At 35.9% G+C, this 21,311-nt stretch overlaps 1 protein-coding gene across 1 annotated transcript in view; it reads right to left on the reverse strand.

Annotated features, from left to right (window-relative positions):
* Positions 1-21,311, reverse strand: part of LOC107699288 (xenotropic and polytropic retrovirus receptor 1 homolog) — an 86,893-nt gene that overhangs the window by 1,516 nt on the left and 64,066 nt on the right. The window contains exons 3-14 of the mRNA XM_016500502.1: positions 19,254-19,355; positions 16,272-16,492; positions 15,312-15,461; positions 15,023-15,106; positions 13,093-13,174; positions 12,728-12,915; positions 11,906-12,085; positions 9,150-9,318; positions 6,918-7,112; positions 2,050-2,216; positions 1,602-1,741; positions 1,031-1,252 (exon numbers count right to left, since the gene is read on the reverse strand). Of these exons, the coding sequence (XP_016355988.1) occupies positions 1,031-1,252; positions 1,602-1,741; positions 2,050-2,216; positions 6,918-7,112; positions 9,150-9,318; positions 11,906-12,085; positions 12,728-12,915; positions 13,093-13,174; positions 15,023-15,106; positions 15,312-15,461; positions 16,272-16,492; positions 19,254-19,355 (1,900 nt within the window). The remainder of the gene's footprint in view (positions 1-1,030; positions 1,253-1,601; positions 1,742-2,049; positions 2,217-6,917; positions 7,113-9,149; positions 9,319-11,905; positions 12,086-12,727; positions 12,916-13,092; positions 13,175-15,022; positions 15,107-15,311; positions 15,462-16,271; positions 16,493-19,253; positions 19,356-21,311) is intronic.

Consider the following 21,311-nt stretch of genomic DNA (forward strand, 5'->3'; position numbering starts at 1 on the left):
TGAGTTTTTTTTCAGGGTTGGAGCTGAACTCTGCAGGACTGCGGCTCTCTAGGACCGAACTTGCCTACCCCTGGTGTAACCTAATACATTTAAATTGGTTTGCTGATGTTAAAAGGATATTTCAAAAAATGAAAATTACCCCATGATTTACTCACCCTCAAGCCTTCTTAGGTGTATATGACTTTCGTCTTTGAGACGAATACAGTCGGAGTTTTGTTAAAAAATATCCTGGCTCTTCCAAGCTTTATAATGCCAGTGAATGGGGGCCGAGATTTTGAAGCCCAAAAAAGTGCATCCATGTGGCGTTCCAGCAGATTATGTAGGACAAAGTGTAAGCTCCGGTGAGAATATGCTAGTCTCGTGAGAACCAAGTTTTGTTTACTGCAAAGGAAAACCAGTCTCCTCTTGGCTTATATCGAAATCTCCTACGTCCTTCGCTGGAACGCCACTCTCTCGTGAACGTGAGTACGACAGTTAGCGGAAGCTAGAGATTAGGGTTTATAAAGTTTTCAATTTGGATATTTTTCTTACATAAACACATTGATTCGCTTCAGAATGCCTTTATTAACCCCCCTGGAGCCGTGTGGAGTACTTTTTATGATGGATGGACGGACTTTTTTGGGCTTCAAAATCTCGACCCCCATTCACTGCCATTATAAAGCTTGGAAGAGCCAGGACATTTTTTAATATAACTCTGATTGTATTTGTCTGAAAGAAGAAAGTCATATACACCTAGGATGGCATGAGGTTGAGTAAATCATGGGGTCATTTTCATTTTTGGGTGAACTATCCCTTTAAATAATATTTTTGACTTGAATAAAATCAATTCGTTTTTTTTTTATTTTTAACATTGATTCAGCGAATTGCATTATATGTTTGTTAATGAGTTATGAAAGTTAATTATCATTAAGTCTTATTAGTAATTTTAATGCATTTAAATGTTATATAGGTGTACTAAACGAAGCTGCCTACTCATAACCCTATGAAATATGTATGATAAATACAATATAAAAAATATAAAATCTCTTACTGTGAGGATAGCAGGGGTCGTCGTAAGGACATGCTGTAGCTCCGTTTCCAGCTCTTTTTGCCCTGCCTGTTGCGGACTCCATCCTCCTGGTCCATCATCTGCTCCAGCAGCGTCTGGTCATCAGCGTTTAGAGGAGCCACTGAGATGTCCCGCACCGCTCGGAACTCACCACAGTTATTCAAGTGCTCATTCTCAAGACGGAAGAAGTTCCACACAAAACGTCTAGAGGGAGAAAAAAATTAAAAGAAAGAGAAAAGATTAAGAGAGAATGTTCTACAACAGAAATGGGCTTAGTGAGGGAACTGGAGGGGGGTTGTGAGTTCAAGAAAAGCTAATAATTGCTTAAATCATACAAATGTTAAATAAATAAATAAAATATAATATTTTCTTTCTTTACCTGCATGTCATGTGACAATTAACCAACATTAGAGAACCGAGAATGTGAATGTGTTGTTAAATGATTGAAATAGTAACTTAAAATCTCAGGGGCTACTTCAAGTAAACATTTTGGCTCAAAGGGATTCAGCTGATGAAAGTTTTGAGAATCCTTGGTTTTACACAAGCATCTCACCTAAACACTTCCAGAGGAGCTAAAATGGTAACCACGATGTCCTCGATGGAAGGAATGGCAGTCATGGAAGTCAGAGAGATCTGCAGTGTCCAGGCGAAGCGCAGGATCACATCTTCTATAATGGCACAGTAGTAGTAGGCCTAAAAAGAACCGGAAGTGACATTATGAGAACTGGAGGCAACAGATAAATATCCCTGCTGAAAATGAGAACATCTTAAACCAACCTAAGCTGGTTTGCTGGTCTCCAAATGGTTTCAACTAATCCATCTTAAAAGCAGCAAACCAACTGATTAACAGAATTATTTTGCTTTGCTGCTTGGAAGGTTTGTACCTACAACATTGTGATCACCACAGCAGATCTTTGACCACTACACAACATATTTTACTATATGTTTTGACATTCAATATGGTGCTTTAAGATGGTATATTATTTTCTGCCATATCTTACTTTATGTGGGTAAACAATCTCCTCTCTCAAGAAGATATTCTCGCCTGCATTGCGGTCAAAAAGACCCCAGTCCATCTTTAGGTCCCAGATCAGTGTGTAGAGTGAACTGACGACTGAAGACAGGATTAGCATGTAGAAAAACACCTCAGCGTCAGCATGTTTCTGATCTGAAACAGAGAAAGTGAACTTGATATTACCACTATGTCCACTAGAGGGGGACTGTTTACCATCCATCCATCTATTGTACGCTTCAAACAAGAAACGGTTGGATTCCAGATACTTCATATTTTGTTTTTGTTCGAGACCACTGTTTGCAGTACCAGCGCCACTGTATCTGTGGTTATTCATCCAGGTCACTGAAAGGTCATTCAATGTCAAATTACCATGTCATATAATAATGTTTTTATATGATTAAAAACAATGGTACAATGACTAATAACTATAACTAAACTATTAACTATTAGTTAAAGTTACAAGAACAATACAAAAAAGTATATTAATTGAAATCTAGTGAAGAATTAGCCTGTAGCATTTTTACTCTCTGTTGGTGTTTACTGATAGACACAGGCATGTACCTATATCCTAATGCTCACTACCATTAAAAATTTGTTGGAAAGAAATTAACACTTTTATTCATCAAGGATGCATTAAATTGATTGCTTTGCCATCACAGGAATAAAATACATTTCAAAATAAAATAGAAAACAGTTATTTTAAACTGCATTTTTGATCAGATACATGCAGCTAGGTCTGGGCGGTATGATGATATATATTGTGGTGATGGTATATTTTTTATAATATAAATGGAACCTTAAGACTACGAGCATAAGACTACCTTTCAAAAACATCAAAAAGTCTCACAGACCTTTTGAACAACAGTGTATATTCAGCTATTTTTACATTACTATTCCCCAAAATTAATAGACTGCATACAGTTCTTTATATTCTTGCTCCTTATTCCTTGACATTTATAACAAGTATATAAAAAGAACTACATGTAATTTGATCAGCAACTATTTTTGCTGCAACTAAGACCAATATTAACAACAGTACAACCCTTAAACATAAATAACCCTGAAGTAGCTGTATAATCTGAAAAATAAGAGAAAGAGCCGTCCTGCAGTACAATATTAGAGTGTTAATAGGGGGCGAGACATTTATCAGATAGTGGAACAGTGCAGGTCTCAGGTCAGTGAATGGTTAAATCACTTAAGGCCTCAGACAGCAGACAGGGCTGAATCTGGAACAGGCCCATCAGTCTTAATAAAGCCTTTCACACGCTGCCATCCAGGCGCCAGGAAACCAGCGGAGGACATTTTTCGCCAGAACACATAATAGCCCTGTCCATCCTATTTCAGCCTTGAGCTACGAGTGCCCATGTTGAATATGGTGTCCCTAGATTACCCGAAAATCCAGATGTTTACCCCATAAGAGAGCAATGCAAGTCTAATCTCTTCACACAGGCCTGAGGCAACCTGGAGAAGCTTAGGCTGATTTTCAGTCTTTTGTTTCAAACTTTACACTGCAAGATATTTCTATATTTAATGCACATTTGTTCAGTCTTACCAAAACTAGATCTTCTACAAAAACTAAGTTGCTTACCTATAGAAGTCTTAATGGTACAGGAGCAAAAATAGCTTGAGTAATTCAGAGGTCAGACAGAGGTTGGAAAATGATCATGAAACACTAAAAACCTTTTTGGGTGCATGAAACCTTGACTAATATGTGAAAAATAAATAAAATGCTATGAAAAATTAATTTCTATTTTAAATAAATGCTGTTCTGTTTCTTTTCAAAGAATGCTGAAAAATGTATGGTGGCCTCTACAAAAATATTAAGCAGCACAACTGTTATAATGAAATCCGAATATTCAAATAGAAAAGTTATTTTAAAATGCAATATTTCACAATATTATTGTTTTGTGATGCAGCTATTGAGAGCATGAAAGACTTCTTTCAAAAACAACAAAATTTTGAACAGTAATGTACATTAGAGTACACTGGCCCATTATATTTTTGCTTGCAATAAGATAAATGGGTATTTATCAGATTTATGGATATTCAGATTTTGGTCAATTTGAGCACAACAGCATTCACCAATAACATCCTTGTCGACTGATAATAATACACATTTCTATTTTCAATGTTTCAGTGAATTTTAAGTAAATATTCTACCAAATATCCTATCTCATTTGTCAGATCTCATCATTATAATGAACTATGTAAATACAGGCCATCTTCCACCCTGCTCTTTAGATATCAGCACCAGCATCGGCCATTAAAAAAACATATCGGTTGCCCGCTACTGGTCACACTGAACTTTGGTTTAATCTCATTAACACAATGGCAGATTTATGTAAACATGAACCATGATGACCCAAACCCATTTCCCACAGGACCACAAATCCCTCTCAACATCCCTCCGAGTCCTCGGACACAGAAGAAATGGTTTTCATCCTTTTAACATTGACAGCATTTAGTTGTCTTTAGTTATAGAGTACAGAATGGGAAATAGAATGTGTCACTCTCTGCACCTGACCACATGATGGCTACATGACAAAAGAAAAAAACAAATGAATAGAATAGAAAAGAGCATCACTCAAATTAAAGCCCAGGTATGGAAAAATATTATTCCAAACCAATACTGACCACGTATGTCAACTGATTCATCTGTACTAAACTGTTATATTTATGTACATGGTGGGGGTTAAGACATTACAACAGTGATGTTTAAAACCAAGCTGCGATCTTTGACTACATAGCCAATCATTGCTGCACACTCCATCTGTACCATATTCCTGGGTAAATGTGGTCCACATGAAACAGTTTAAATCTGTGATGAAGCCATCAGAGCAGGTAAACACCTTTCCATGTACAAATCTCTATAGCTCTCCTCAAAAACACTTGTTTTGTTCAAAGATCCAGGTCTGACACAGAGAGAGTGAAAAAATCCAAACATATTTCAGTAGTTCAGAGCTTCATCATTATTTTAGAAATACACTTATACTGTTCTGTCTCGCCACAGGCAGGCAATTACAGCTCAGCCTCCTCTGGATAGTTCATTTCCTCTTTTCTTTTTTGCTCTCTCGCTTCATATTTTCTCTCTCCTTTAATCGTTTTTTAGTGTTCACATAGCATCTTCTGTTTGCATTTTGCTCTGTCTTGTTGGAGTTCTTCAGCTGAGCCTAAGCTCAGATCGACATTTCTCATTAAAGTTTAAATGAAATCTTTGAGGATATCGACCCTCTACCATTTCTACAATGAAATAGAGCACTAAAAACATGAAAGCAGGTGTAATGGGGTTATTGACATAAGAACGGATAAAAAGAGATAATAAACACTTATGAATGCAAAACTTGCAGTCATAATGCTAGGGTGCAGGGTGAGTAACACTTTAATAATTAAAGTTAGCAAAGACTTACAAATCATTGGGACTGTATCTACAACCTTTGGGTTGCAAATCTAGATTTTCACCATTAAGCTACACTACACATTGGGGAAACAGTAATGCTTTTCACGTCTACCACTGATCTCAATCTCACACACCGGTTTGGCTCATGACTAATGTTAATTTAAACATTAATTATGCTTAGACATGTTGCATTCCTTTGGGATTAGTTTACACGAAAACGAAAATAAATCGAATCAACAGACTCATTTATCTGGGCAGCTTACTTGAGTTAACATCAGTTTCAATCAGGGCACAAATGATGGAGGTGATTTTTGATGCATTCATATATTAAACGGGCTCTCTGCCAGGTACGTCTCGAGTGGATCCTAATGAATGCATCAAATGCGTTGGGTTGAATACGGCCTCTTTTAGTCATATGAGGCAGATGCACTGGGCTGCGGTCCAGACTTCATCTATATCACTGATACAGAGATGTTTCTAATACACACTGAAGTCTAAAGCAAAATGCACCCATGCTTGATATTTAAACACTGACATTTAAGGGAAATAACCAGAAACAGCCGTGTGTGCACTGTGCATATAAATAATGAAATGGATGAAACGGCTTAGCCGAGTGCTTTGAGATCGATTTGGGCTGAAGTTGTCTTTCTGAAGAGATATGGGAAGGCATGAAGGCTGACTGTTTGATAAGAGAGAGTGAGACAGACAGACTGAGAGACATGTTTGAGCAGCAGTCTTCGCACTTCAGATGAATTTCAGTGGCAGAATAAGCAGATGTTAATTGTAGATAGAGACAAGGGATATGTCTGGAATCTTAATGGCATGCTTTTAAACTCTTATGTAGGATAATTACCGTGAATTCAATTACTGATTGAATGCAAAATCTGCTGCTTGGCGACAAATGAGTTTTTATAAAGCAGGCGGCTCTTTTTTAAATGCATAAATGTAATTCCAACCTGTTTCTTACAAAACTCTTAATGTCCCTGTCTTTGTGCAATTCATCTCTAACTTAGATGCTTACTGTTTTTGAGAGTGCTATATAAACCATGTCTCTAACAGACAAGGACAGGCTCAGGGTAATTTTTTCCTTTCTCTGCTTTTCTCAAAACATGCTTCTGTTGCCTATTCATCTGTATCTGTAGGCAAACAATGGCACACAGGTGCTCTTTGTACTGAACATTTTTAATTTGAATCAATGTTAGATTACAACAGTAAATTCCACAGAACAGTAAAAATACAACAATGCATTCATACAATAATGTAAAAATAAATAAATAGAGTACCACAAGTTTTTACCCAGAATCCATCAAGACGAAACTTCTAGAGCTTTTAAGCTACATTCATTAAAACTTGGCACAGACCTTCATAATGTTCTGTTTGTCAAGCTAACTATAATGAATGTTCTGGTCACATGATCATGTAATCTTTGTAATTAATTGCAGTTTGTTTGTTTTTACCTTTATGAGTTCTGTAGAGGGCCGCAAATGTGACCACAAAGAAGGTGGTGGAGTATTTCCCAGCATTCACCAGGTGAGGGAAGGCCCTCCTGGTGTCACGGTAACGTCGCAGACACTGAACAAACCGCAGCCAGGCAGGCAGACAGTGGATGATAGCCCGAACTCCATAAGAGTAGCTGTTACACCGTTGATCACCTTATTTAGGAGGATAAAATTATGAATACACATTGATATTTCCAAGACTATACTACTATATTATAATATATGTATTTCTAGAAATTTAAAGCTGCAGTCCGTAACTTTTTTTGGTTAAAAATGATCCGAAATCAATATTTGAGCAAGTACATAACCAGCCAGTGTTCAAAACTATCGCCTTACTTTAACCCGATTCACAACGATTAGCTTATAATAATGTTTTCTAATTTGAGTGGTACGGGTAGGTTTTTACGGGAAATTTGAGCATGCCGCTGCGTCATTACGTCACGTCTGTAAACAAAGAAGTTGTCCCGGCTACTAGGCTAGCACATGTGAGGATCCTGCAGGTGGCCGATCGTTTATAGCCTTTTCTCACAGCAGCTGGAATAATACATTTATCATTTTGATGGCGGATTGTAATCCAGAAAGGATTATGTGTTTATGAAACACATGTGAATGAAATTTAAAAAAAAATATTCCAGTTATAAATGTGCTTCTGATTACAGATAGCCTGGGATTACACACGATTTGTATTTTAAAGACAACCAGTTCGAAGGGAGCATAATTTGCTTTTTGGGTTAAAAGAATTTCTTAATATGAAATTTGAGTGGTATGACAATTAGAGATTAGACTGCACAGAAATTGAAATCTACTCGCTTATACACACTTCACATAGTCACGTAATGCTGATGTTGTTAACTAACAATTTGAGAATAAAGTATAACAATAATAATAATTTGCACGGTTTGATGTGATATGAGCTAATTTAGATTAAATCACCATTGGTAGCGCGATTTATTGTAATGCTTTTTTCCTCAGTTGGTCAGAACAAACGTGGCAGACTTGTTACTTACTTGTTCAGATGACAATATGCGGTGCAAATTCTTATTTGGATCATATATTCCAAGACGTAGGCTAGAATCTGTGAATGCGAACTACAATAAATATCCACACCTGTGCGGTGACTGACTGCCACACATACTCCTCAAAACATTAGATTCATCCACGCTGGAGCTGCGCCGGAGCACAACCCACGCAAGGAAGTTAATTCTGCAAACAGCTGCAATTGCAGGTTTTCAAACAGAGATGGCGACAAAGAGGCAAAACTTACGGACTGCAGCTTTAAATGATGATTATATAATAATTCAGGTCTCAACAATTTTGTCTTGAAAACTTATGCATTTAGTTTTGATAAACTGAAATATATTTTACATATACACAAGATATGCAAATACGCAAATTACAAATTTATTCAAAATGGCAAGTTTTTGTCAAAACTGCAAGAATGTCTAGACTGACAATCTTTTAAATGTCTTTTTAATAAATAAATCAGTAATGAGTAATGAGTTAAATATAACAAACAAATCAGTAATGAGTAATATGCTATCATTTTCCAGATGTTTGTGAATTTAGAACTTTCACAGAGATATATGATCTTTATTGATAATTAAATTGAAATTAAATAATACTAATAATACAACTACTAATAATGATTCATAATTCAAACAAAATATTTTATTAAAATATTTTATTATTAACATTATTAATATATAAAAATATATAATATATACAAAATAAAATAAAAAGTATAAAACTTTATTAAGAAAAAAATAAATATTTTAAAGCATATTTTTCTAACAATGAACAGGCCTAAAAATCTGAACTACTCATCTGATCAGGCCAGCAGAAAATGCTCACTTTCTCCTACTCTCTCGCTCACTTTCCCTCCTCTTATTTTTCAGTATTTTCCTATATTCCTGAGCTGGTGTGACACATTTCTGCACCATTAGACAACTGCTGATGCTCTGAATTTCCTGGTCCATTTCACATGATAAACTCCACTGAACCTGAAGAACTCCTATATGTGTTGACACTGTCTGTGCAATCTGAATTCATTTGCAAGAGCAACTAATCAAAACCAGCCATTCATCTACCATTACATCTAATGTTGAAATTGGGATGGTTCAACATGAATGGCTCAGTCAGTCAAAACTTGAATCAGTACATTTCAGGATGGCTTCATCCTGAATCAATTACCATATGTGGAGGGCAGTAAGCCGCTGCGATCTCCCCACTGCAGCTCCATGCTGTAGTAACAGACCAGATACTCCAGATCTGAGAGCACAATGACCAGGGAATTGAGTTGATCCGCCAGCCAGAAGTCTGCAAACTCCACTCGGTGGAACGGGGCGGTGAACACACGGAACTTCAAACACAGAAAATATCAAGTTTAAATATTTATACTGTATACAGTGCTTAAGGTAATCATTGAGGACAATAATAGACAGCAGAATTCATCACAAGTGCTTTTTTCTCTCAAAATGTGGTGGTATATGTATAACAGCTTATCCCTGAGGCAGATTGAACTCTATGAGACAGCGAGCGAAAATCTTAATGAGAACTCCGCTGGCTGAAAGCAACTCAATAGAGTTTTTATTGGCTGATCATCTGCTATCTCATCAGCTCCTCACCAGTAAACCCGCTTTAACTGTGTCTATGTAATGATGGGGTTAGATGTGTTTCAACATGAATCTAGCAAACTGTGAATCATGTTTGTCACATGACCACATATTTAGAAATTATACACAGCTGCCTGTGATAGAGAGATGCACATGAAAAAAGTAATAAACATTTTTAATTCTAAAAACTATTTTAAAATAGGGTTTCTGCCATGTTGAAGCAGGTCATGTCGAAGATCGTGAATTATTAAATCAAGATTTTTTTTCCCATGTGTTTCTTCTGGGTAAAATATCGGTAACAAATAAAAAATAAAGTTTATGACAAAGATTCACTTTTTATATGCATGTGCATAGAACTTTCAACAATTACAAAATAAGAGCTGTAAATAAAAAATACCCAATTAAACAAAAAAAGAAAAAAGTAAATAAACATTTTTATTAAACAAACTAACTAACTAACAATAAATAATATATATAAACAAGTAAATAAAATAAATATTATTGCAAAATAATATATAATAAAATAATAGTTTATAAAACTGTAAATAAAAATTACACAATTAGACAATAAATAATAGTTAAATAAATGATGTGAAGAAAAATAACATATATATTTATAAAAAAATAAATAAATGAAATAATATATAATATACAATGACATACTATACATCTAGGCTACATGCTAACTTAGGCGAGTTACCTTTGTTGCCCTTGAGTCACATTGTTTTTTTCTTTTTTTCCCCACATATTTTCCTGTGGCTCAATCATTCTACCCTATGAAATGAAATTGTACCTCTCTCAGCCTTCAGGCCACCGCTGACATTTCCCAGCGACACAGTTTTGCTCTACACAATCTATGCCATCATACTCTTGAGGCTCAAATGCCAGTGAATATCGATTTCCCCCCACACAAACTCTGATCAGTTATTTTTACCTGATGAAACAGGTGAAGGCGGTCCACAAAAATGGTTTTAGACATACAGGTCTGAATGTGAGGTACATTTCAATGTTACAGCTGCATATGCGATACACAGCTTGAGTGTGACAGCGTGTTTGAGCTCTGGGAAGAAAGCCACCCACTGTTTGGCCATCAGTACGTGTCGGTTTTAATCTACAGGAAGTGTGTGTGTGTGTCTGCATGTGCTCCGAGGAATAAGGCTCCAGTCTAGGTCAATTAGATGTGGGGAGGGCAGTGAGACAGAGGCAGGCAGCTACTGATGGCTCCATCCCAATAATGATTGCACAGGCACAGTCTTCACATCTGCAGAGATAGAGCTGCAATCTATTTTCCCTCACCTCACTGCCCCGTCCCTCACGCATAATCACTCATGTACGCACACAGACCTCTTTGAAACACTCAGTTTGTGATTGGTAATATATTTTTTGAAAGAAATGAATACTTTTATTCAGCAAGAATCAATAAACTGATATAAAAGTGACAGTAAAGACATTTATGATGTCACAAAACATCTATATTTTAAATAAATGCTGTTATTTAGAACTCTTTATTTCATCGATTAAAAAAAAATATTAAGTAGCACACCTGTTTTCAAAACTGATAATAATAAGAAATGTTTCTTGAGTGCCAAATCAGCATGATAAAATCAGCATAATGACACAGAAGACTGGAGTAATGACTGCTGAAAATCAAGCTTTGCCATCCCAGGAATAAATAACATTATTCTATTACATTATTTTAAACTGTAATAATATTTCACAATATTTTACTGTTTTTTTGATCAGATAAATGCAGCCTCGGTGAGCATAAGAGACTTCTTTCACAAACATTAAAAGGTCTCCAGACTTTTTAACAGCAGTATACATGCACACAGTATCTTTTTTCACACAGGCCAAGGGGAAAACAATTGTTACTACTATAAAACTAATACAAATAGGTAGAGAAGACGAAATGGATGAACCTGTTTGTGCACTGAAATGAGCCAATTAGCTCTTAGCTAATTTAACTGAATTCATTAGAAATGTGTCAGAACAGGTGGCTTTGCTATTAAGAGTGATTCCAGGGAAAACATTAACATTTTATTGTCTTAAACAAGACAGGATATGATGATTGCAAATGCGGTTTATAACCCACTTTACTTGTAATTTGACACATTTCTAAGTTAAACTTGGGACTTTTTAAATCCATCTGGAACTGACTGGATCATAAAAAAATGGGTGTTGCATATCTGCATGGAGCCAATTAACAGCATGCAATAGCCTGTGCCGCCCATATTATGTTGGCGTAAAAAGTTTTTCACTACTTATCATTAATGTTTTTGTGGCTATTGAAAGCTCTACAGTATGTTCATAAAATTGAATGGTTTTGTCTCTCACCAAAAGTTTGATGAGCCAGAAACGGGATTTGTAGTAGGCAGTTTTGAAGGGGTTGATGAGGAAGAGCACCATGAAGCCGTAGAGGATGAGGGGGTTTGCCTGCATAGGGAGCCAAGTGTAGTCCGCAAACAGACAGGATAGGATGCTGAGACACCACAGCACCCCCAAAAACCCTGCGATCTACAGCAAGAGAAAAGGATCAAACTGAACATACAGAAGCATTATTAATCTGATTTTCAAAAGTTTTTCCATTCCTTTCCTATTATTTTATCTGTCTGAATACAATGTACTCTAATTCAAAAGGTTTGGGCGAGAAAGATTTTTTAAAAAGAAATTAAAGTTTTATTTAGCAAGGATGCATTAAATAGATCAAAAGAGGCAGTAAAAAACATTTATAATGTTATTTATCAAAGAATCCTAAAAATCATCTATTCATCAAAGAATCCTGAAAAGAAATATATCAACTTTAACAAACATATTGAGCAGCACAACAGTTTTCAACATTGATAATAGATAGAAATTTTCACTGAGCACCAAATCAGCATATTAGAATGATTTCTGAAGGATCACGTGACACTGAAGACTGGAGTATTGGCTGCTGGAAATTCAGTTTTGCAACACAGAAATAAATTAAAATATATTCAAATAGAAAACAGTTATTTGAAAATTGTAATAATGTTTCACAATATTACTTTTTTACTGGATTCTATCAAATAAATGCAGTCTTTGTAAGCACTTCTTTCAAAAACATAAAATCAACAGACCCCAAACTTTTGAAAGGCAGTGTATATACAGGCTTCCCTTCTACATGACATGTCTCACCTCAAACAGATGTTGATGTGAAAGATTGTTTCGAGGGTTCAGCTCAAAGATCAGCACATGATTGACACCTGCCTGCCTCCAGCCATAAGTATTAATCCCCAAGAGGAAGAGAAACTGAATCAAAAGGAAACCGCCACGGTAGATGCGCACCAGCGGCCAGATGTTCTGATTACGAATGAAAAAAGCACCTGAGAGGGAAGAATCAGCCACACAGTTGGATTATCAACAAGGTTTATATAAATTACTGCACTGTTCTAACACAAATGAGTCGTACATTATCAGAAGTACTGGAATTTATACACTGGATAAAATGTATGTAACAAGAAGCATATGGATTAAGTGTGTAACAAGGTAAAAAACTGTACCAATAAGGACGAAGGCGATAGCCAGGACAATGAAGACCCCACAATACAGTCCCACACGAAAGGTGGTCCAGGCAGGTGCAGGCTGAGATTGAGAAAAAGCACATTTAAATCACTGCTGTTCTTATTCTAAAGCAAGGAATGCATCTCAATGTAGCTTTTTATTACAATATACACCTACACTGAAAAAATGGCTTTGCATTAGCATTTGCACTTGGGGAATTGTTAAAATAATGGTATATTTTAAGTAATTGAAACTTAACATTTCAAGTTCTGTCACTACATTTACTTAGAATAGTTAGCTAGCAGATTGCTTCAACTCAAATATGTCTGTTAACCTTCTTTTTTTCTACAGCAAACCATATTTTACATTTATGTTGTGCAAAGGACAGGGAAACACATACATTCTCTTCATTAAAGGTAAAACGGTATTTTATTCCTGCAATGTATTGTACATGATGTTCCAAGCACAGGTGTATCTCTCCACCCACGCTGTCTTTTGTTCCTGTGTACTTACACAACTGTTATTGACTTAGAACTAAAAGTACTGCATCAAAAGACACTGCAGATATTTTTCACACGCTTTTCATGGGCTGTTTGCTATTCACCTAGCATATTTTTTTGCTTTCCATGTTTAAAGGTTTTGCTTTAGTATTTTGTATTTATCTCAAAAATAATCAAAAAATAAACTATGTGCACTTCATTGACTTCAGTATATAAAATAACTTTGATTCTACCAATAATACATTTTAAAGGGGTCATATGACGTTGCTAAAAAGAACAGTATTTTGTGTATTTGGTGTAATGCAATGTGTTTATGCGGTTTAAGGTTCAAAAAACACATTATTTTCCACATACTGTACATTATTGTTTCTCCTCTATGCCCCGCCTTTCTGAAACGCATCGATTTTTACAAAGCTCATCGTTCTGAAAAGCGAGGTGTGCTCTGATTGGCCAGCTATCCAGTGCGTTGTGATTGGCCAAATACCTCAAGCGTGTGATGGAAATGTTACACCCCTTACCATATTGTGATGCCGTGTCCTGGCGCGATGACACAAAACCAATAAAACCCATTACAAACGAGGCATTTGTTGCATCCAGTCGGGACATAATTACGGATTATAATGACTTATACCATCTTTTTACACGTTGCGTTGCATATTGCACAGAGTAAACATAAAACCATGTTGTGATCGGAGAAACGACAAACAACAAGCGCTACTCTACACTGCTCAAAACTCGCGTTTGAATCATCAGTGGAAAATTCTTTTAATATGAAAGCGTACTTACAGGCTGTGAGTCAGAAGCGTCAGACTGTCCTTGCAAAGTTGGAACTGCCCCACTTTATAGAAACAGCCTTTGTGCACAGACGCATTGTAGGCTACTTTCCCAGGAAACAGTCCTCCATAAAATGAGCTGTACACATCTGAATATTTGGGTTGAACTGTTCTGGAATAGTGTTGTAAATACAACTTAACCACTGATTTCTAGTTGTGTCCTCTTTTGGAAGGCCAAACTAAGTAGTTTCGCTTTCACAACGAAAAACACAGCCCACACAATGACATAGACATGTGGGGGCGTGTTTGAACGAGGCGTTTTAGGTAGGCGTGGTCGAGTCTTAACTTTTATAAAGAATATCTCTTTGGGTTTGAGACTTTAGTCTTTGCAACTTTAGGGATCTTATCGATTCACGAACAGCTTGTGACACTCCAAAGAGAAAGGAAAACTTGAAATCGCATCATATGACCCCTTTAATTATATATTTTCACAATTATACAATTTTCAGTTTTTAAAAGTTATGAAGAATCAACCAGATGTTCAATGTTAAGCTATTAAAATGGGCTCTCAGACACCAGGTGGACGAGCATAACGTTACACAACTGCTGCGTGCATGTGCGTGTGTCTACATGTACTATCTGAGTTTCTTTCTCACCTGTGCTGCTCCAAGAGGTGGAACTCTTAGCCTCTTCATGGCCTTCTGACGGTCACCTCCTTCCAGCTCTGTGGTCACCAGAGCCTAGGCACACAAGGGTCAAAGGTCAGACACCATTCTTTAGTTTAGTAATTTCTGCCCTGAATTCCACTTCATTCTAATGTGCTCTAGGGTTTTAAGTATCATTTATCATTTTCAGCAGCTATGGGTGTTTACACTAACACCAATACAATCAGATCATGATACAAGCAGGAAACCAGAAGTCCAAACGTGGAGCCAGGCAGTCTACCTCGGTCTCAGAGATGAGCTGTGTGATCTTCTTGCAGGTATAGAATGGAGCCACCTCTACGTGAGCCACACGCCAATCAGCTCCACGCTGTGTGTCCAGAATCTTGTCATGTTTCTTCAGAATCTTACGGAATCCAGTGAAGTTCAGATTCTGTATGTGATTAGGGTAAATAAGAATATGAAATTAAGAATTTTTGTCCTTCTTCTAAAGCAGGAAAGAAAAATTCTGTACTTCATGTTGAGACTCATCTACTCATTCCTTATTATTGCTATTTAGAGTAATGGAATAAAACAATCAGAAGTTTTAGAAAAAAAGTCATGCAATAAAATATATTCCAGATCTATGCACATGTGGTGCATCCTGGGATATTTTTTAACTATGTTAAAGCAGTTCACATGTTTAATGGACACTTGTTGACTATCCAGTCTAACTCATCCATTTAAATTTAAATTTAATATTTGTCTATGAACATATCTCAAGAATTTAAACATAAACATTTAGATCAGGGTTTCCCAACCCTGAGAACTGGTTCATGAGTTCATGGCAGGCTAATAATTAATTAAATAGTAAAAATAATTATTAAATACAAGTAATAATAATATATATATTTTTAAATTATACAATCCAAATAAAATTCTAAAGATATTTCAATCAATTGTATCCAACTGTATTCAATTGTCAACTGTATCCAAACTTTTGACTGCTAGAAAAATGAAGAAAAGTGAAGAGAATAATATGCAAAAAAAAAAAAAAATGTTTGTAAAGTGAAGATAAAATGAAATAGAATCCAGTTAAAAAGAATAGGCATTGCTGATCACCAGCATATGTTGAGCTTTGGGTGTTGTCTCGTCAGCAGAGAAAAAACCCCCAAAACAAAACAGTGGAAAGGTCAAGAAACCCAAGAGGGAGTCAGAACAACAATCACAACAGGAGACGAACAACAACAACAAAATATCAGACCTGGTAGTTCTGCAGCAGGATGAGGCTGAGGTAGAACTCGCTGAAGGCCAGCTGCAGGTCTTTGATGTTGCGATGTTTGTTGCGCTCTTTGTTGGACAAAGGAAACACCGTTTTGCGGTGACTGCGCAGCCCTGGAGCGTTGCTCTCCCGCTGGGCATCCAGAGACGTCTGCAGCTCATTCTGCAAAGTTGCAAATCGGCGCTGTGCCTCAGCCAGTTTCTCTGTGAAGATCCAAAAAGAGAAGACAATATTAATAATTAAGTTATCATTTTATTTGATTTATGGCCTTTGAGAGAACATGGAAAACAAAAAGCCTGGTTGTACACCAGGACAGAAAAATAATATCTTAAATGTATTAAAAACTATTCGACTACATCTACTGAGAGACATAAAGCCTGCTTGGCTTACAACCCTGCAATGAAATGCACCAGAATCCATTTTGCATGACAAATAAATCCCTCATTCTACCCATCAACTGGAAAGTAAAGCAGACAGATTTCCTGTTAGAGATGAGCCTCTTCCTGTAAGGGCGATATCTCAGACAGCATTATCCCTGCTGGCCTGCGTCCAGGACCCTGCTCACCCATCTCACTTTCAGAGGAAGGAAACGGGATATTATATTCAGCAGACAAGTAAATACTGGGAGTCCTGCTGGCATATGGGTGATAACCCTAAGTAAGGATCTGAGCAGTCCAAGATAAAAAAAGGGAGTGAGGAGAAGAACTGCCACACTTTGTCCCCAAGGCACTGATCATCCAATTTTCTCTACTAATGTGTCATTTTCAGGGCAGTCTACTTGCACTGCCAATATTTCACTGAAGTAAACAAAATAAATAAATAGATAAAAATAAATTTAAAAAAATCATAATTTTAAATAATTTAAATGTACTAAATATTTTTAAAAAATTATTTATATAAATATATATTTATTAAAATACAATTATATACATTTTGTAATATTTATATAATAATATATATATATATATATATATATAGTATATGCTCATTTATTTTATATTTATATTCATAATACTTAGAAATGTATTATTTTTTTATTTTATTTTATATTAATTCAATATATTTAATATACATTTATTTCATATTAATTATTTTTATAATAGTATTTATTATACATTTGTTAAATGTTTTCAGGTAACTCCAAGACAGGAATAAATTCATAAACAATACAAATAAATAAATACATTTAAAAACAAATTGCATATATGACAAAAAAATGTAAAAATTCTTAAAGATGTTCGCCAGTTAGAAAAAGTATCTAGCTGACAAGTTTAAAAAGATGACAAGCAGAATTTGCAAACAAACAACACAGAAAACCAAAAAATTTGTAAGTTTGGACAGCATTAGTAATGCAAATACAAAAAAGAAAAGATGACAGAACATCAGTTAAATAGAGTCCAGACAAACATTGGCTGTGAACAAAGATTTGACCTTAAAAAAAAACAACAACAACATATTAAATAGAATCCACAACCTTGTTTTCTTTCATGTAATATAATAAATATAGTGTCCAGTCAACTATAATAGTCTGACTAAGGTCTGTACATCTGCAGGCTAAGCGTGGCTAAGATGGTGCTAAGAATTTATGTGCTTAGCAGATCTCCTCCACTGGGACAAAGACTACATGTTGTTAATTCAGGACCACTCAGGGGGGAGGCAGGGGTCTCAGCCATAACACAGTCTGGGTCAACTACACAGAATTAGCTATAGTGCACTAACAGTGGCAGCCATCCTAATATAGATTTCAATTCTAAAGGGCATCATATATGATAACGCCTTTCACTTCACTACATAAACCGGCCTGTGTGTACATGGACAACATTATCTGCAGAGCTGAATAACTAAATTAGTATTTCTAACACGGTTTCTGAGCAAATGAAACTTTACTTTGTCTTATTTTTGTGTTTGTGGAAAAAACATCCATGTGTTTTTCCACAAGGGAAAAATAAAAGTATGGGGTCAGAGATTTTTCCAGCTTAATGGATTTCTTTGGCTGGGCAACTCGATTAGAGTTTATTTTGGTCCGTCTGTCAAACCTACAGCACTGAGGCAGTGAATGATTTTTGGTGGCAACTGGAGTATAAAAAGCCTAAACCTATATTACAAGCAGAATTAATGCTTTCCTTTCATGTTAAATTATTAATGTACATCCGCTTCTTTGTTTCAGAATAAATGCTGACCCATCTGTCTCAGCTCATTCTGAGATTTTGATTTAGAAGGAGAATTAGCTACTGTTATATTCTCATTCATGATGCATGCTAACAATGCATCAATATGCAAACAAAGCATTAATCTCATGCTTTAAATTCTCGTTTGTCATGCCATCTCCTAACTAGCCACTAGAGGCAGTAGAGCTTAGACATTCCTGCTGCCCTGAAGTCAAAGCAACAACACAGCTTATGTTGCAGTGTGTGCATATATTATCAGTCCAAACATAGTCTATTCCCCTTGACGCATTTCAAAATGACATTTCATATTACATCATGTTCCCAAATAGTGCCGTACACCCAGACCTCATGCACAGGGAATCCCTTGACGGCCACTGCAGTTCAGCAGTTCGAAATGTTTCCACTTGTGCTATTTATGAGCTACAGAAAGAACGCAATCGTAGCCAAACAGTTAGGATTATTCAAAGTTAACTATTAATGATCATTAATGCTCAAGAAAACTCTCCTGTAATCCTCAAAAAAGTTATTGTAAGACTGATTGAGGATATATGCACTTTATTTTTGTGGGAAAATGTAAGTGTTTATTATATACACTTTGTTTTGGAGCCAGTAAGATTTTTTAATTAAATTAAAATAATACTTTTACTCAGCCAAATTGCATTAAATTGATCAAAAGTAACAGTAAAACACACACACACACACACACACACACACACATTATATATAATATGTATATACACATCATAATATATATATACACATCAACATTTTTGAAGGCGTGTAGGGAAAACAATACCTGAATAGAATGTGTTGATCTTGGAGAGCTCCTTTTCACATGTCTGAAAGAACTTCTCCTCAAACTTGGCATAGTACCGTTTGACAGTGTCTTCATCTGTGACTGAAAGAGACAAAACACAAAGATGTAAATCTGTGTTCATTTTCATATTCAGCAGTGGGCACTAATGCACTCAGATTAGAGATTGATACGTCGCAAAACCCACATCAACATTCACAGCCTCCACCTTTTACACTGACTCTTCAAAGCCAGAGGGAGTTAAAAAACCAGTGCTTTGAGCTTCAAACAACAAATCTTAGTCTAAATTCTAGATTTCAAATGTAATATATGTATTTATTTTAAACTTTAGACTGTAAAATTTAAGATGAATGTTTAATGTTTAAACACGTTTTACAGTGCAGCTGTCTGTGTTTTCCGCTCTGCTGTCTTTTGTAAAGGAAGTGGAAGATTTAGGCATGGCTGACATGGGCAACCACCCAGGGTGGCAACTTGATAGGGGCGGCATGGGGCACCCATGGGAGAAAAAAAAAGAATGCACGAAAGTGCAATTGTGGTTTTACCACTCATTTGCACATCAGGTCAATGATATCATGTCACCGTGTGGGACAGTTAATCTGGTCGGGACACTCGCCTGGAGAAATACTCTCACTCAGAAAAAGTAAGCAGGATTACGTCACCTCAGGGTTTCCAGTTTCATCTGTGACATCAGTACAGTTCTAAATTAACATAAATTAAAATAATGGAAAAGACAAAAAAGGTCTAAGCTACCAGGAGCCTAAATTAGGAAAATGAGGAGGGGAAATGTGAAAAAAATAAAGGTACAGTATGTATGCAGCTATCACTCATATCGATATGAGTATAATATGTTTTTACTGTGCATTTGGGCAGTTTTGGGGAGATTTATATTTTTTAATTTGCCTTAATTTGTGATAATTAAAAAGAATAGCATTTTTTTAAATCACTTTAAATAAGATCTATGTTTCTCAAACTAGATGAAATGAATAAAACAAAAATGTGCCATGGTTTTTAGTGAAAGATTGCTGCCATCTGTTGGAAAAAACTTTTAAAATTAAAAAATAACATGAATGCCACAAGTTGGCAGCAGAGGATTACTCAACGCCTCATATATCATACCCAAGTTTTCATTTAGATTTATATTTAGACATTATCAAGCCATTATTATAGCATCAATTTAACACTTTAGCATTTTTTGTACTTAAGAATCTTTTTTTTTTTTTGCAATCGTCACAACATTACGTGTGTGTGTGTAAAGGCGTCACTCCATTTTTGTGTATGTTCTGTATTGTCGTTTTTTTTTTCAAATTATGTAAGGGGTGGTTCGCCCAGGGCACCATACAAGCTAGAACCGCCACTAGGAAGAACGCCTGAGGGATTTGGCTGTCAAAGTTGTCTCTCTCAATAAATAAGCCAGTCAGGTAAAAGCATTTAGCATCTATTACAAGAAGACATTAATCAGATACAACTGCTTGCATCTACTTAAGGTTATACAGACTATGCATCAAATATTGCCTTTGCATAAAAAAACTAGAAAAGTCACATTCATCAACAAACATGTCTGAGTCTGTCGGTTATATGGTTACTAGGGATGTCACAATTCTCATTATAATAATGAACCATTCGGAATGACATCCATGGTTCCATATGCACTTCTGAATAGCGTTTTTTTGGTTTTGCGTTTAAATAATTCCCGTGTGTTTTATTTCTCTCAGAATTGGCTCTCTGTGTGCCCGTGAGCCTACGTGATGATATGAGAAACGCCTACCCGCTTATAACGTGCATTTGAAAAAGCAACACACGCCAAACACCTTCCCTTGTAATGGCTTGTAATGAAAAGCGTTTCTAAACCTGTTGTCCAACAAAAGAGAAAATTACTTGTTTTTACTTCACAACATCAGTCGAGTGTTTGAAATAACTTCCTTCTGTGATCTGATGTGGCTTCTTAGCACAGAATGAGGCAAAAAAATTTTATATATTGTAATTAAGGCTATGATGTCGATTAGCAATGGATAACAAATGTACTTAATCATTATGAAAATA

Source organism: Sinocyclocheilus anshuiensis, unplaced genomic scaffold (assembly GCF_001515605.1).
Source record: "Sinocyclocheilus anshuiensis isolate Anshui unplaced genomic scaffold, SAMN03320099.WGS_v1.1 scaffold477, whole genome shotgun sequence".
Classification (NCBI taxonomy): Eukaryota; Metazoa; Chordata; class Actinopteri; order Cypriniformes; family Cyprinidae; genus Sinocyclocheilus; species Sinocyclocheilus anshuiensis.